This window comes from Electrophorus electricus, chromosome 11, assembly GCF_041902795.1.
Source record: "Electrophorus electricus isolate QZ-2024a chromosome 11, ASM4190279v1, whole genome shotgun sequence".
NCBI classification, from domain to species: domain Eukaryota; kingdom Metazoa; phylum Chordata; class Actinopteri; order Gymnotiformes; family Gymnotidae; genus Electrophorus; species Electrophorus electricus.
In genome coordinates this window covers 23867417-23880793 of record NC_137507.1, presented here as the reverse complement: position 1 = coordinate 23880793, position 13377 = coordinate 23867417, and the positions used below count along the sequence as shown (strand labels likewise).

General features: G+C 38.4%; 1 protein-coding gene and 1 long non-coding RNA gene across 4 annotated transcripts; one reads left to right on the top strand and one right to left on the bottom strand.

Moving 5' to 3' along the window:
• Positions 1-1872: 1872 nt before the first annotated feature.
• Positions 1873-6649, top strand: LOC145659936 (uncharacterized). Of its 2 annotated transcripts, none has more exons than XR_014126118.1 (4): positions 1873-2144; positions 2635-2804; positions 6189-6307; positions 6510-6649. It is a non-coding gene; the product is annotated as an uncharacterized LOC145659936 (long non-coding RNA). The 2 variants fall into 2 exon arrangements; XR_014126117.1 differs by having other exon boundaries at positions 2635-4004.
• On the bottom strand, positions 4738-10517 carry LOC118241693 (vitamin K-dependent protein C-like). 2 transcript variants are annotated; one of them, XM_035528112.2, is made up of 10 exons: positions 10457-10517; positions 10175-10224; positions 9900-9983; positions 8352-8509; positions 8239-8263; positions 8023-8133; positions 7177-7317; positions 6905-7026; positions 6528-6645; positions 4738-5847 (listed from the first exon to the last, which is right to left on the bottom strand). In XM_035528112.2, the coding sequence occupies exons 3-10, from the start codon at positions 9970-9972 to the stop codon at positions 5297-5299; spliced, it is 1299 nt and encodes a 432-aa protein (XP_035384005.2). In that variant the 5' UTR covers positions 9973-9983; positions 10175-10224; positions 10457-10517; the 3' UTR covers positions 4738-5296. The 2 variants fall into 2 exon arrangements, with proteins under 2 accessions (XP_035384005.2, XP_081579752.1); XM_081723626.1 differs by lacking the exons at positions 9900-9983; positions 10457-10517 and having other exon boundaries at positions 10175-10444.
• Between the last annotated feature and the right edge of the window lie 2860 nt (positions 10518-13377).

Below are 13377 nucleotides of genomic sequence, written 5' to 3'. Positions count from 1 at the left end.
CTAACAGAGGGAGGAGTCTAAGAGCAGGGGGCCATGCCATGACACCTGCGATTTACCGTACACACAATACCACACAGGACGATAAACATATCTAACCAAACAATACATCTGAATAGTACAGAAGCTAAGGTTATGAATGACAATATCATGGTTTGAATTATAACAGAACTATTAACTGACAAGGATCAGGAGAACGAGTAACTCACATTTTTGAAATGAAATTAGAGGGAAATCCCAGAATAAATCTAAAATGCCACACATGCTTCCCAATTATTTATTATTTTTCATGGTTGTACCATAACAAACTACAAAAAGCATTATGTCTTTATTGCACTGTAGACCCAGCCTGTTTATTCACATTAGCTAAATCATAGAATAATGGTGAAAGCACACTGAATAAATTGCATATTGGGAATCTCAGGTGTCTTTTCTTCATTGTTTTTGTACTTAGTAATCAGTAACTTCTCTTGTCATCAACTCCAAATCATATTTCAAAATGGTAACACCAGTTGGCTGTGCACAGATAACTTCTTTAGTACATAGCCTGCATAACCAGATGTGATTGCTTCAGTCTAGCTTCAAGATATGAGCATACCGTAGTCTAATAATATTTATGTGTATCTTTGTTGTTGTGATTGCTATGTGAATTAAATACAGAGCATTTATTACACACTCATGTAATGTTTGTATCTATCATGGCATACGTTTGTCTTTGTCCTGGGTTTTGGCACGACTGTAATTTTCCACTGGGTTGGGACTGGAGTAAGGATGCAGGAGGCAGTAATATTCTATGTGGAAAGGATTTTTAAAAATCACATATGACTCATGCTTTACCCAAATCATATAAGTTACTGTGAGACATCTATGTCCCACATATCAATACAATTTCATATTAAACAAAAGTACTGTAAGATATATGTCCTGCATACACATATAATCCATATTAAATTCATACTCTGTTAGACATATATGCCTATAGGAAAACTACCCTATATGTTTAGATATGTATGGTGCCTGTGTCAGGAAGGTTAATATTATCAAAATATGTAATAGCTGCCAATCCATTTATAACTAATCCCCACCTTTTTATCTGACTGACTTTCTCAGTTATGCGGTTGAGGCATCGGAAGGCCTTGATTTAGAAGACCTCAGCTGCTTCCGCTAGTGAATTATTTGGACAAGTCAATGATGGTTATTTATGTCTTATGTTGTTTTTTTTTCTTTCTGGAAAAACTGTACAGTATGTCCACTTCTGCCACAGTCTGCTCACCCCACCCATGTGAATGTGAACCCTGGGAGAAAAATGGGTGCCAGAGAAAACATCAGTACGACCATATATGTTGATCCAGAGTCAGACCCTGGGTTTACTCAGGTCTCTGTTTATTCTAGCAGCGACACACACACACACACACACACACACACACACACACACACACACACACACACACACACACACACACACACACACGCATACCCATTCACTGCAAAGCATTCCCGATTGCCAAATAAAAAAATGAAGCAGCCTCAAGAAACAGTAATGCTACATGACGATTAAAAGTCTGATAAGTACAAGAGGAGTTCTTATGATTTCCTGTCATTGCAGAATCTAATTATTGTTGGGTCATAGTTGGATTGAATTAAGGAAATACTGTTTGGGAGAAATGAAAGGAGCATAAATGGAAGAAACTGTTAAACCTGGTGTAATGGTGAGCGGTAAGGAGGCAGGTGCATGTGCGGAGAAGAGCAAGATTTAATTGGGACAAATCCAAAATCAGAGTTAAAGCAGTCCAGGGTCATAGAGCCGACGCGGAGAGCACGGGGATACATGAGTAAACAAAATAAACACACACGAAGGCAAACGGGGAAGCAGGCTATAACTAAGGCTAGGGAAAATCCAGGGATAGGAAACACGGAATACAAACCAACACAACCATACGAAACAAACATTCAGACACATTCAAAAATTAATTCAAATGCGCAGGCAAGCAACAGGCCTCAAGGCAGGGTTTAAATACAATTAACTAAACGAGGGACAGGTGTAGAAAATCAAACGAGGGGCGGAGAAAACGAAACTATGGAACGGAACTAAAAAAACACAAGACAGGGAAAACATGGAACACGGGAGGGACTGATCGTGACACCTGGTAAGATGGTAAAATGTAACATTTTTTGCCACTTTCACTGTTGTGCTGAATCAGGTCATCAGAAAGTGTACATATAGTATATGAAAGTGTATATATAGTATATATATATATATATATATATATATATATATATATATATATATATATATATATATACATTTCTATATGAAACATGAGTTTATATATTCAAATGCTGTATATATATATATATATATATATATATATATATATATATAGCATTTGAATATATAAACTCATGTTTCATATAGAAATGGTGCAGTAATATGTTCTATTGTGTAAGATATATAAAAACATGCAAGAACTGAATATCAGACACTTTCATCTTCAAACCACATTCATAACATGTTAAATTCACTGTAAAAATACTATAATAATTATGAATAGTTTTACAATCAATGTAAAACTATTGAGAAACATACATTTTGTATTTTAATTGTGTTTGATAGTATATGATTTTACTGACCCACAGGTTCATCTCATTGCCCTTCAGATAACACTTGGCCTTGCACCTGCTACCACATACCCCCACCAACCAGCCAGAGAGCTGATGATCTGCATTGGCATACTTCTTGAGGCCAGTAAAGTTGGGCATGGTTTGAATAGAAAGTGAAAGGATGTCTAAACAGGTAGTATCGAAGGGTGAGAACCAGTCACTTGATAACAAGATGCTTTTTCAATGGGGCTGTACTTTTTAATGGGGCTGAGAAAATGACCCCAACCAAATATGTCCATCTACAAGACAAAGGGGATAGAAAAGTCTGGTGAATGCAACAGTGGGCCCTCAAAGAAGCACTGTTTTAGCCCGGTGGTACTGCTCTGTCTACCGCACTAGTTTTGGCACTCCCTTTTTAGTGAGATTAATCAGTGGGTTGGTGACATCCAAATAAGTACATACAAACAAATGACAATCTTGAGCCCCAGAAACTTTTATCTCCTTTTTGGTCTTGGATCTCAGTCAGTGATTGAAGCCTTGTCAATTTGCAGTTGTACTTGTCAAAGCAGCCTTGACAATTTGAAGATGTATCTGATATACCTGTACGTGACCCAAGTGGAAACCCAAATACTCTACCTCCATCCGTCCCATGGCTTTGGTTTGCAGTAAGGTCGGCTTGTTTTGATGACTTCAGGACAACACTCCACTGCCAGTCACCTATAGATGATGATATCATCTAAGCAGTCAGCAGAATACATGAAGTGTGGCCTGAGAATTCTGTCCATGAGTTGCTGGAATATAGCTTGGATCCTGAAAAAGCTGTATGGAAGAGTGACTCATTGGTGCAAACCAAATGGAGTCAAGAAGGAAATTATTTCACAGGATGCTGGTGTCAGGAGGATCTACCAGTATCCTTTTGTTAAATCCAGTGTTGAATAAACTGAGCAAATACCAACCAGTTGAGCAGCTTATCAATGCATGACATTGGATAGGCATCACCGTTAGCCACCCCGTTAACTTTAAATAGTCCCATTGGGCGTGATAACAAGCACTATTTCAATGTTTCAGTCACTGTATGATTGCTTGATTACCTTCATATTGAGTTATTTGTTAACTTCTTTCTTTTTTGTTCTGGTAATCAATAAATGCATCTCGAGACAACCATTCCTAGGGCATCTCAATGTGGTGTTCTGTGAAGTCAGTGCCACCAGGTAGGGGTGTAAACATGTCCACAAACTCTGTCTGCAATGGGACAACCTCTGCTATCTGTGACAGGGTGAGATTATTACCACAGAGGACTGCAGTAGGATTGTGGCTCTTTTAGAACCTCCGGACCCAACTCTCTCAGGACCCACTGTCGCCAAGGCAACAGAAACCACCTCTCTCTATGCTTTCAGGAGTTTGAGGTACATTGGAGTGGATCATCCCTATCTGTTTGTCTTACCTCAAAGTCAACCAACCCTACTTGTCATGTGACCTTGCCACTTGGCAAGTAATTTAGAGCTTGACATGGAGAGTGATACAAAGATTTAGTCTCAAGGTGTAAATTCATGCAGTTGGGTGCCCCTCTTGTCTGTGTGAGCTTGGCGTTCTTGAGCAAATTAACCTGAGTTAAAACTCCAGTCACTTATCCAGAACTGTTGTCAGGGCTGTTCTGTAATCCAGCCAACCCTCTGCAGAATGGCTTTCATTAAAGCATCATAGTCCAGCTGCTAGCTGCAAAGTGGGCTTCATCTAAGAGCAGGAGAAGAGGGTGCATTGCCCAGCTCTCTTGCAATAAGCATCTAGCAGCTGCTGTAAGCTCAAAGAGCTCCATGAATACCTTAGGGTCATCCAGTGGAGTCACCTTGGTGAGGCAGATCTGGGCCACAGCTAGAGTTCTGGCAGACAGTAGAAAACTCTAGAGAGTCTGGCAGTCCTCCACTTGCTCCTTTCTGAAAGCCTCACAGTGTAAAAGCTACTTGTTATAGTCCGATGAGTGTCTGGTTTTGAATTTATTGTAGGCTGGTGAGGGTCTTGATGAATTTGCAAAGTGGGAAGCACTCTCTTATGGCATACATGCATCCGTGTCCAAGGTTTTGGCACCGCTGTAGCATTTCCACTGCATTGGGATTGGAGAAAGGATGCAGGAGGCAGTAATATGACACAGAGCTCCTTTTTATTTTAAACAAATAACAGCAACAAAAGAAAACAGCTAGGAGAGGATTCAATCTGACATTTTCTAAATACACATTTAAGCAAGGGTGGTTTGCTTTCCAGCAGGAGGCTGTATGTGGTCTCTCACTATGTATCTGGTAGCCTAATGGGAGAAGAGACAACATATAAGTAGGCTTTCATTAATGATGCACAGGTGTAACCAATTTTAATTACCCACTTGTTTACCATGTATCTGTCCCACAGATGACATTCAGCCATGTCCCTGCTTCCAAAATAATATTTTTTAACCCATCTTTAATAACTAGCTAAAGAACAAATGAAAAAAAGGGTATAGTTTTTTGGTAAAACGTCTATTCATTCACAAAGCTATCATACACAATTCAGAGTGCATATGGTAAAGCTAAATCTAAATTTGCTTTTAAGTTTTGGGAGCTTACAATGGTGAAAGGAGGAGAAACTTTAGAAATCACTTTATGATTTACTTGAGGAAATCCTCCAGATGAATGATAGGCAGAACAGGTTTGGAAATGGTGTTACTCAGTCAGGAGCCTGACATTATGCTTTCTATCCATTCCAAATAATTTGAGACTTTGGTATAAATGCCCAGTTTGTCTGCGTGACCACATTTTTCCCCCCATGACACCAGGCCAATGAGAAACCATGTGTTGTGGTACTGCGTCATCATCGGGCCCCCGCTGTCTCCGTAACAAGCATCCTTCATCACTTTGAGCGTCCCAGCACACAGCACATTCTGCGTGATGTTGTTAGTCATGTGGCGAGCGCACTCGGTGGGGTCCACCAAGGGGATGGTGATGTAGTTGAGGGCGGCACTGTAGCGGTTGGCCGTCTCATTTTCCCTCCCCCAGCCTGTCACCACAGTTTGGGTTCCGTTGAGGTGCAGCATGCGCTCAGCCAGGCTGCGGCTCGGGAGGCATGCGGGCAGGATATAGGTGGTAATTTTCACTGGTGAGTTCAGGTGTAGAAGGGCTATGTCATTGTCTGCAGTCATGGGGTTGTAATTTGGGTGGGGGATGGCGTTTGTTACAGGAATGGTCTCTTCAGTTCCTTCATGCTTAAAACGGAAATAATCACCTATATAGATGGAGAACAGCCATGAACAATCTTGGCATTATTACATATCGCTCTACACTTTACAGATGACCATACTTGTCGGTATGTGAAAATAGTATGGCTTTCTAATTTTCTTACAGTCATTTAAAATCACAAAGGTTACATATGAAATGCAACATATTGATTCAACAATGTCCAAAATATTCCTAAACCCTTTCTTTCTCATACAATACAGTCTTTCTTTAACAACACAGGCTCATAAAATGAGCAACACAGTAATCTGTAGTGTGTAATATTTGGTTTTGGATAGCGCCTTGGTGACCTGCTAGCTAAAGAGTGCATTGTCTGTTATCAATTTGCAGGATGCCAGCAGGAGGAAGTCGAAGGGATGTCAACTCTAAAAACATTCCTGATTGAAAGGCAACACTGGTCCTGATATAAAAATCACACATCCCAATTTAAAGGATGTACTGCTCCTGATGTAAAAAAAACATTGCTCTAGATTTAAAAGTATTACTGCTTCTGATTTAAAAACCACTCCTCTGAATTTAAAAGTAATAATGCTTCTGATTTTAAAACCACTCCTCTGGGTTTAAAAGTGATACTGCTTCTGACTTTAAAACCAATTTTCCTGATTTAAAGTCTATGCTGGTCCTGATTTAAATCCACTCCTTCGGTTTTAGAAGAAGAGCAAGACAAACCTAGTCTGACGCTGAAGCGCAGACTTCCCTCAAGACAGTGAGCGGCAGTGAGAACCCATCGTTCATCAATCAAGACACCACCACAGTGAAATACTCCTTTATAATTCAATACAAGAGCCTAAAAAGTGCACAGAGTGAGATTCGCCACATGATAAAGTAGAATAAACAATTGGGCTAAACCAGAGTTTTATTTCTAGCAGGTCTTTTTAAGAGTTCATCTTTTTACTAATATTATCACCTTATTATGGCTTTATGATGACATAATGCAGTATGCTGTATTAGTTCACATTCTGTGATGCTTTATGTGAATTACATTAATGTAATCATTTCAAGTCATACATAAATCATAACAATATGTATCCATGTAAAAGTCATACCTGCCAGGGGCTCTCTCCCTTCCGGCCAACTTCACCACCCACTAGCCATGGTTTTAGGCCATGGAATGGCTTAGTGCTGAAGGAAGACTTGCCAATCAAAATCTGTCCACATGAATGAACACCTGAAAAGCAGAGACACATGTAGTCCATGTTCCGTCTTTCAAAACTGAGGAGCATACACTGTCAAACCCTAAGATGAAGGCTTTCCATATGCATACAGTGCATATGAGTTTATATAAAACAGTAGTGAGGGAAAATGGCTATTTCCTCACTCTTGGGCAGGCACTCTCTGGAGTTCTCATGGAGTTGGTAACCTTGGATACAGGTGCAGTAGCGCTCATATCGGTCATTCCTCTCATAGCATTCGTGATGACAGCCTCCATTGTTCACTGAGCAGTTAGAAGCCGTACTACCTGAGGGCCAAGCCCAAGTGACCATCAGAAATTTTATATAATAAAATATATATACTATAATACTCACCCCTAGCATTTGCCTTTTTTTTTTTACCAAGAGCTACATTCAAAAACATTACATTGTGTTGAAAAATGAATTACAGTTTAGTTCAGAATCAGAATCTTTTCACGTGACTTATCATCTAGAACAGAGAAACATTCATGGACACCATCGGTTTTGGCATATACAGATGTTCATTTTGAGAAAAACACATTATGAACACTATAGAGCACAACAGGTACATCATAAAACAAAAAAGTGAATCATATTTGCAATTGCAATCATTTAAGGCAACTTTTCTGAAACCTGGCTCTGGAATACCACATCTGACTTAACTCCTTGGCTAATCAATTAGTTCTTCTGGATGTTAAAATGGATGTATCAGAACAAGGAGCATTCTATAATAAGCCATTCAAGGGTACCCGAGCATCCAGATTGAGAAATACTGATTTAACTAATCTCCATTTTCAAAAAGCCATACAGTTTGGATAATGCAGTTTATTATAACAGATGTAATAATGTGCATCTCGGTGTGTTTGGTCTGAGAGATATAGCAGAATGTTTTGAATATGTAGCACCAGTTTAGTTTTTCTTGTGTGTGGGTTTGTTTAAATCTTAAACTTTACTATACAGAAAAATTAGATGAAACTGAAATGTGAGCTCACGTAGGTGACAGTATTTTCCTTCAAACCCAGGGTTGCAGAGGCAAACATAAGAATGGAACTTGTCCACACAAATGCCATTCTTGCAGGGGTTTGAGATGCATTGGTTACCATCTAAAACATAATGAATAGTATTAATATTGCATAGTATTTTGAAGATTGGTGCCAAAATGTACCTTGTTTGACACTGGACACTGGAAAGAAGACAAATACACTTACCTTGATACACAGTCCAGAACTCTAACTGGAGAGGAGAGAATCAGTTATTGAACCTGACAGCTGGGACCACGTGTTCTGAAGTGTAAGAACTATTAAGATCAAAAATGACGAACCGTGGCCTCTCTGGTCTGAAAGATCTCCCTCGCCTCCTCAAAGTCACATCGTTCCTCCACACACTCTCGCTCTTTGGAGGGAGGTATGACTTCTTCGATAAATCCATTAGCTCTTCTGGAGCGCAAGAGCATATGTGCCTTTGGGCTGCTGTAGAAGACTAACACAAAAAAAAGAACAACTGTGTCGCTAGAGAATTGCAGGTCTTGGATGATAAATCAAATTCTTAAACTGAATTCGTGCCCCAAATGTAGAAAACCTGGACATTTTTTCTGGAAATTTGGGTGTTGATTTTGAGGTACATTTAGGTTTAGTGTTGAGAGGCTTTGTGTTTACACTGTTCTATATTCAATGTTTTCACTGTTTCTCTGTTCAGTGTTATGGATGCCTTCTACATTGTAATTTCACAGTTTGGCAAGATGAGACACTACCTTGTTTCTGATTAATCAGCATCAACTGTCTAGTCTATCTGGGGCTCCATTTGTTACCTATCCATAATGCCTCCACTTAGAACTGTATAAAGAGTCAGGCCAGTTTTCAGGACATTAGAGAATGCTACAGTATATCCTCATGTGCTTTCACACTGGGCATTATTTTTTTTTCAAACTAGCTCTTCATGTATCCACTGTTCACTGCAAAGTTCCTTAGGTAACTGTCACAGCTACGTGTCATGGTCTTATTTGAAGGTGTTTCCACAGTTATGTCAAATTTCCTGGCACAAGCAACCAGGATAAAATTTTCATGCAAGTTTGTGAATGATAACAAGAACCCCTGGATCACTTTGGCAAAACATACTACAAAACCTTGAACCACATTGTGTGCTCTTAGTTATAAGCCAATGGTGTGGTTTAGTGTCACCTGATCATAGCACCTGGTTTGTTTTTCTGGTGACAATTAGCGCCACACATTTTTTCCTGATTTTTTCCTGATTGTGAGATCGGTGGGGGAGGGGGCATCGTTTGATTTATTCTGAGACTCAGTGACCCCGAGATATACCACTGCTGCTGTGACTTTTTCTAAGGCTCATCTCTGCATGTTTTATTGCTCTTCTCACTATACGTTTTAGCTTAAGAGGAAGAACTGTTTGTTGATTCTGAGTAGAATTAGATTTTTGAGACAGGAACAAATGGAAATACATGTAGAATCTAATTAATTGAACTTTTCTTGGCTTTATTTTCATTAATTATATGGTTACGTTTACTTCTTATATTTTAAAAAACTGAGAAGAGGAACATTGAAAAATTACTATTTAATTCACTAAAGCACAGTAAATTGAAGTAAACGGCATATTACATTTTTTGATTGTCTGAGGTGCAAATAGATTCTGGACATGCACATAATCTTCTAAAGCTTTAGCCAAGTGCACATATCCTGGGCTCATTCTGGAACTTTCACAACTTCAAAATAAACAGATCAATACTTTTTAGTTATTCAGTTATATCTCCGTGTTTTTTTCAGGTGCTTAAAAGTTCTGGAAACTGCTAAACAACACAGTTAATGAATGAAACCTTTAAAATTTATTTTAGATTTTCTATATTTTCAGGTCATACCTGACATACTGAGAGCTGTAGCAGCCCAGAGGAGAATCACCACAGAAAAGCAGAGGAAGGCTTTCCCCGCCATAGTCACATGCACTGCAGATATAACAAGGTCCACATCCCCATTATTGCACTTATATAATTATGCTGATAAAGCAAAACACATGGCACATACACACCCATGACAGAACTGGGGTGACTGGGGTGTTAGGATCCTACAGTTATTATCTTTACCTTTAGTTCTTAGCACTATCCAATTCGACAGAGTGAAGGCAATGGTTTCTTACCAGACAGCAGCTGTCACCAATACACAGTCTGGTTCCTCCTCAGATGAAAACTATATATGGAGACACATGCATCAGAAATACTTGAGTGCCTTGGATTTTTGCGCTCTTTTCTTTGTCCCTTATTTACAGCAGACAACAACATACTCTGCTGTACAAATAACCGTGATTGAAATGAGAAGCATTTGAATCACAAGCATTTGATTCAAATGAAAGCTGTATAGCTGCAAGAGATAGAAAGTCCCAGAAAAAGCTAAAGTTTAGATTGTCTAATTTCAGACTTACTTGTTGAAAAATAAAGAGAGATTAGGGGAAAGATGGATATGGTGTTTAAATTGTGTTAATGACTGACTAATATCTGTTTAGTGGTAGTTCAGTTGGTTCCTGCCCACTGACTTCCGGTAAGCCCAAATACACTTACAGTATATACCACTCTGCTCCACTAGATTTGATAGTTTATAACTATACCAAACATTTGATTGCATTTTCTATTTTTTTCTTTTCAGCAGATATAGAAGAAACATGATTAAGATGTCATGTTTTTTTTTTTTTTTTAAGATTTCATAAAAATGCCTCACTGATCATGCCATCCAATTTATACACAGCAAACTATTTGAGGTTGTATTGTTTTATAATTGAAATTTCTATCTCTTTGAATTTGGTCATGCCCAAGTATATGTACATGCATGTCAACTGATTAAAATAATCTTTAAAATTGAGAAACTGCAATGTCAGTGAAATTAGACACAATGCAGTTTTACAGCAAAGCAATATTGTAAATCGATAGTACACCTATAATCACTAGTTAATATTTAAAAATGATATTAAGCTTTTTATAAATGTAGAGATTTTGTAATATTTTGGCTTGCAAAACATAATACTCTTACAGCATTTAGCTGACACTTTTATCCAAAGCAACTAACAATCATGGCACAACTTTAAGCACTTGAGAGTTAAGGGCCTTATTCAGGGGCCCAACAGCGGCAACTTTAACTGGCAAACTTCCGATTACAAGTCAAGTACCTTAACCATTGAGCTACCACTACCCACTACTCTTTTTGTTGAAGCAACTAGTCTATGCCATGGCTATGCAGAAAAACAAAGTTGCTACAATTTTCTTAGTCAAATGCCTTATTGCATTGTTTGAAATTCGAAGAAGTGTTCTCTGATCTTTTTCCCCCTTTGTTTCATGGTATTTTTGCATACAGAGGATTTGTCATGACAGAACAGAATCTGGCACTTTCCTACTGCTATTTCCCATACACAGATAGGACAATAAATATGTCTGAAGAAACAATACATCTGAATAATACAGGGACTATGGTTAAAAATGATGATGTCATGGTCTGAATTATAACAGAACTATTAACTGAGGAGGACCAGGAGAACCAGTAATCCATACCCACACATTTGACATGAAATCGGTATGCAGGGCATTTGGTAATGGGGTGCTTCCCTTACAGTTGATGCCTGTGCTACATGAATAAGGGAACCTTTTCAAAGAGGTGTGCAGAACTGTGCCAACCAAGGACACATTTGTGTCTAGAGGTGTGGAAATGGGGACAGATATTAGGGGTAGTTATTCATCTTTTATCTTGCTCTTTGTTACCAAACCTTGTTTTGCCAAAAAGAGTTTCCAATAAACTATTTGATTCATTGTGAACGCGAATGAATAGAGAGGACTTAGGTTCCATAGCCAACTAGAGGGAGTGAGGTGTGGTTTCCCCAGGAGCCTCTCTGTCCTAACCTGCTGGCCCTGTGAAATGCTTCTGGAGGCATTGCTCAAGGGCTTAAGATCTCTCCAGAAGGCACCGCTATCTTTTCCTTCCATTACATACAAGGCTGATGACTCCTCCTCAAGGGCTGAAGTGCACAATTCATCACTAAAGCAGGTGGCAAAAATATGTATCAGCCATTTCCCCTTTTGTATTGTGATTTTAGTTTTACATTAATGTTACATAAAAAAAATTCCAAATATGCTTTACTCAGACTTACCTTACTTCACTCATGTGTGCATTTAAAAATAAAACTTGCAATTAAAACTTTATATAATTGTTTTTATTTTGTAGAATGCGGAAAAACAGTAAATGGCCATGCATTGCAAGGGCTAAATTATTTATTTCTCATGAAAGCATCAATCATCAATCAATAATGATGAACCCTGCATTTGATTTGTTTTTTTAAATTATGCTAGTAATTGTCAAATCAAAATCAATATGTGTACATGACTGAAATATGTATAATGAGCTCATTTATAAGCCCTCTTCAAGATGAAATTGAGGTCATCAACACTTGATTTTACAACAATAGTCTCAAAGAGATCAGTTTGCAGTTATCTTTACATCAACCTCATCCCTGAAACCAAAGAGTTGAGTGGGGCAAGGCAGGGAACATGGGAAAGCTTTCACTGACCAACTATTATTTTAGTTATCATTGTGCAGAACATGATGTTAAACGCCTACTAGCTCTTGGACGTAGAAGCCCTAGTTATTATGTATTTGGTACAACAGGATATCGCATCTTGTCCAGCATCTGTTTTGTCTACCTCCAACAGGGAGAGAGTCGGGTTGCAAAAGGCCGACAAAGCTTATAAATTGATCAGCACACTGGTCGCACTTGTTAGTTTTCAAGCATTCCATCAGGATCATGGATCGAGTCACCTTTCAAACTGTAAGTATTCCATTAATCCTATTGTGAGAGATTTTGGCATGCTTAATTCGGTATAAGATGTAAAGATATAATTTTATAACAATGTATAACAATATAAATGTATGTGTTTAAAAGAGCACAAACCTTTAACTACTCTTTTTAAATAATACTGATTATGCTTCATTTAAGCATAAAATATAAATTGCAAGTAAACTTGTAACCTAATTTGGAATTACACACAAAGTGAATAATTTGTTAATATTTTACATTCTAAATAATTACTATTTTTATTTTTATTGATAACTCCAGAACAACAGATGTTAGCTTTCCCTGGAGATTCTGCTCTGCTCACATTTATTCACTTTCTTTTTTCCAAGCTGCTGAGGACATTTGTGGGCCTGCTTGCTGCCTTGGCCCTCACATCAGGGATGTTTGTTGGAAAGGGGGATAGACCCGTCTTTTCTATCAACGACATGTTCTTTAATGTCTCAGAGGATTATCCTCTACCACACAGCAATCAACCAAACGGGTTCCCTGTTTCCGGTCCAGAAACCCGA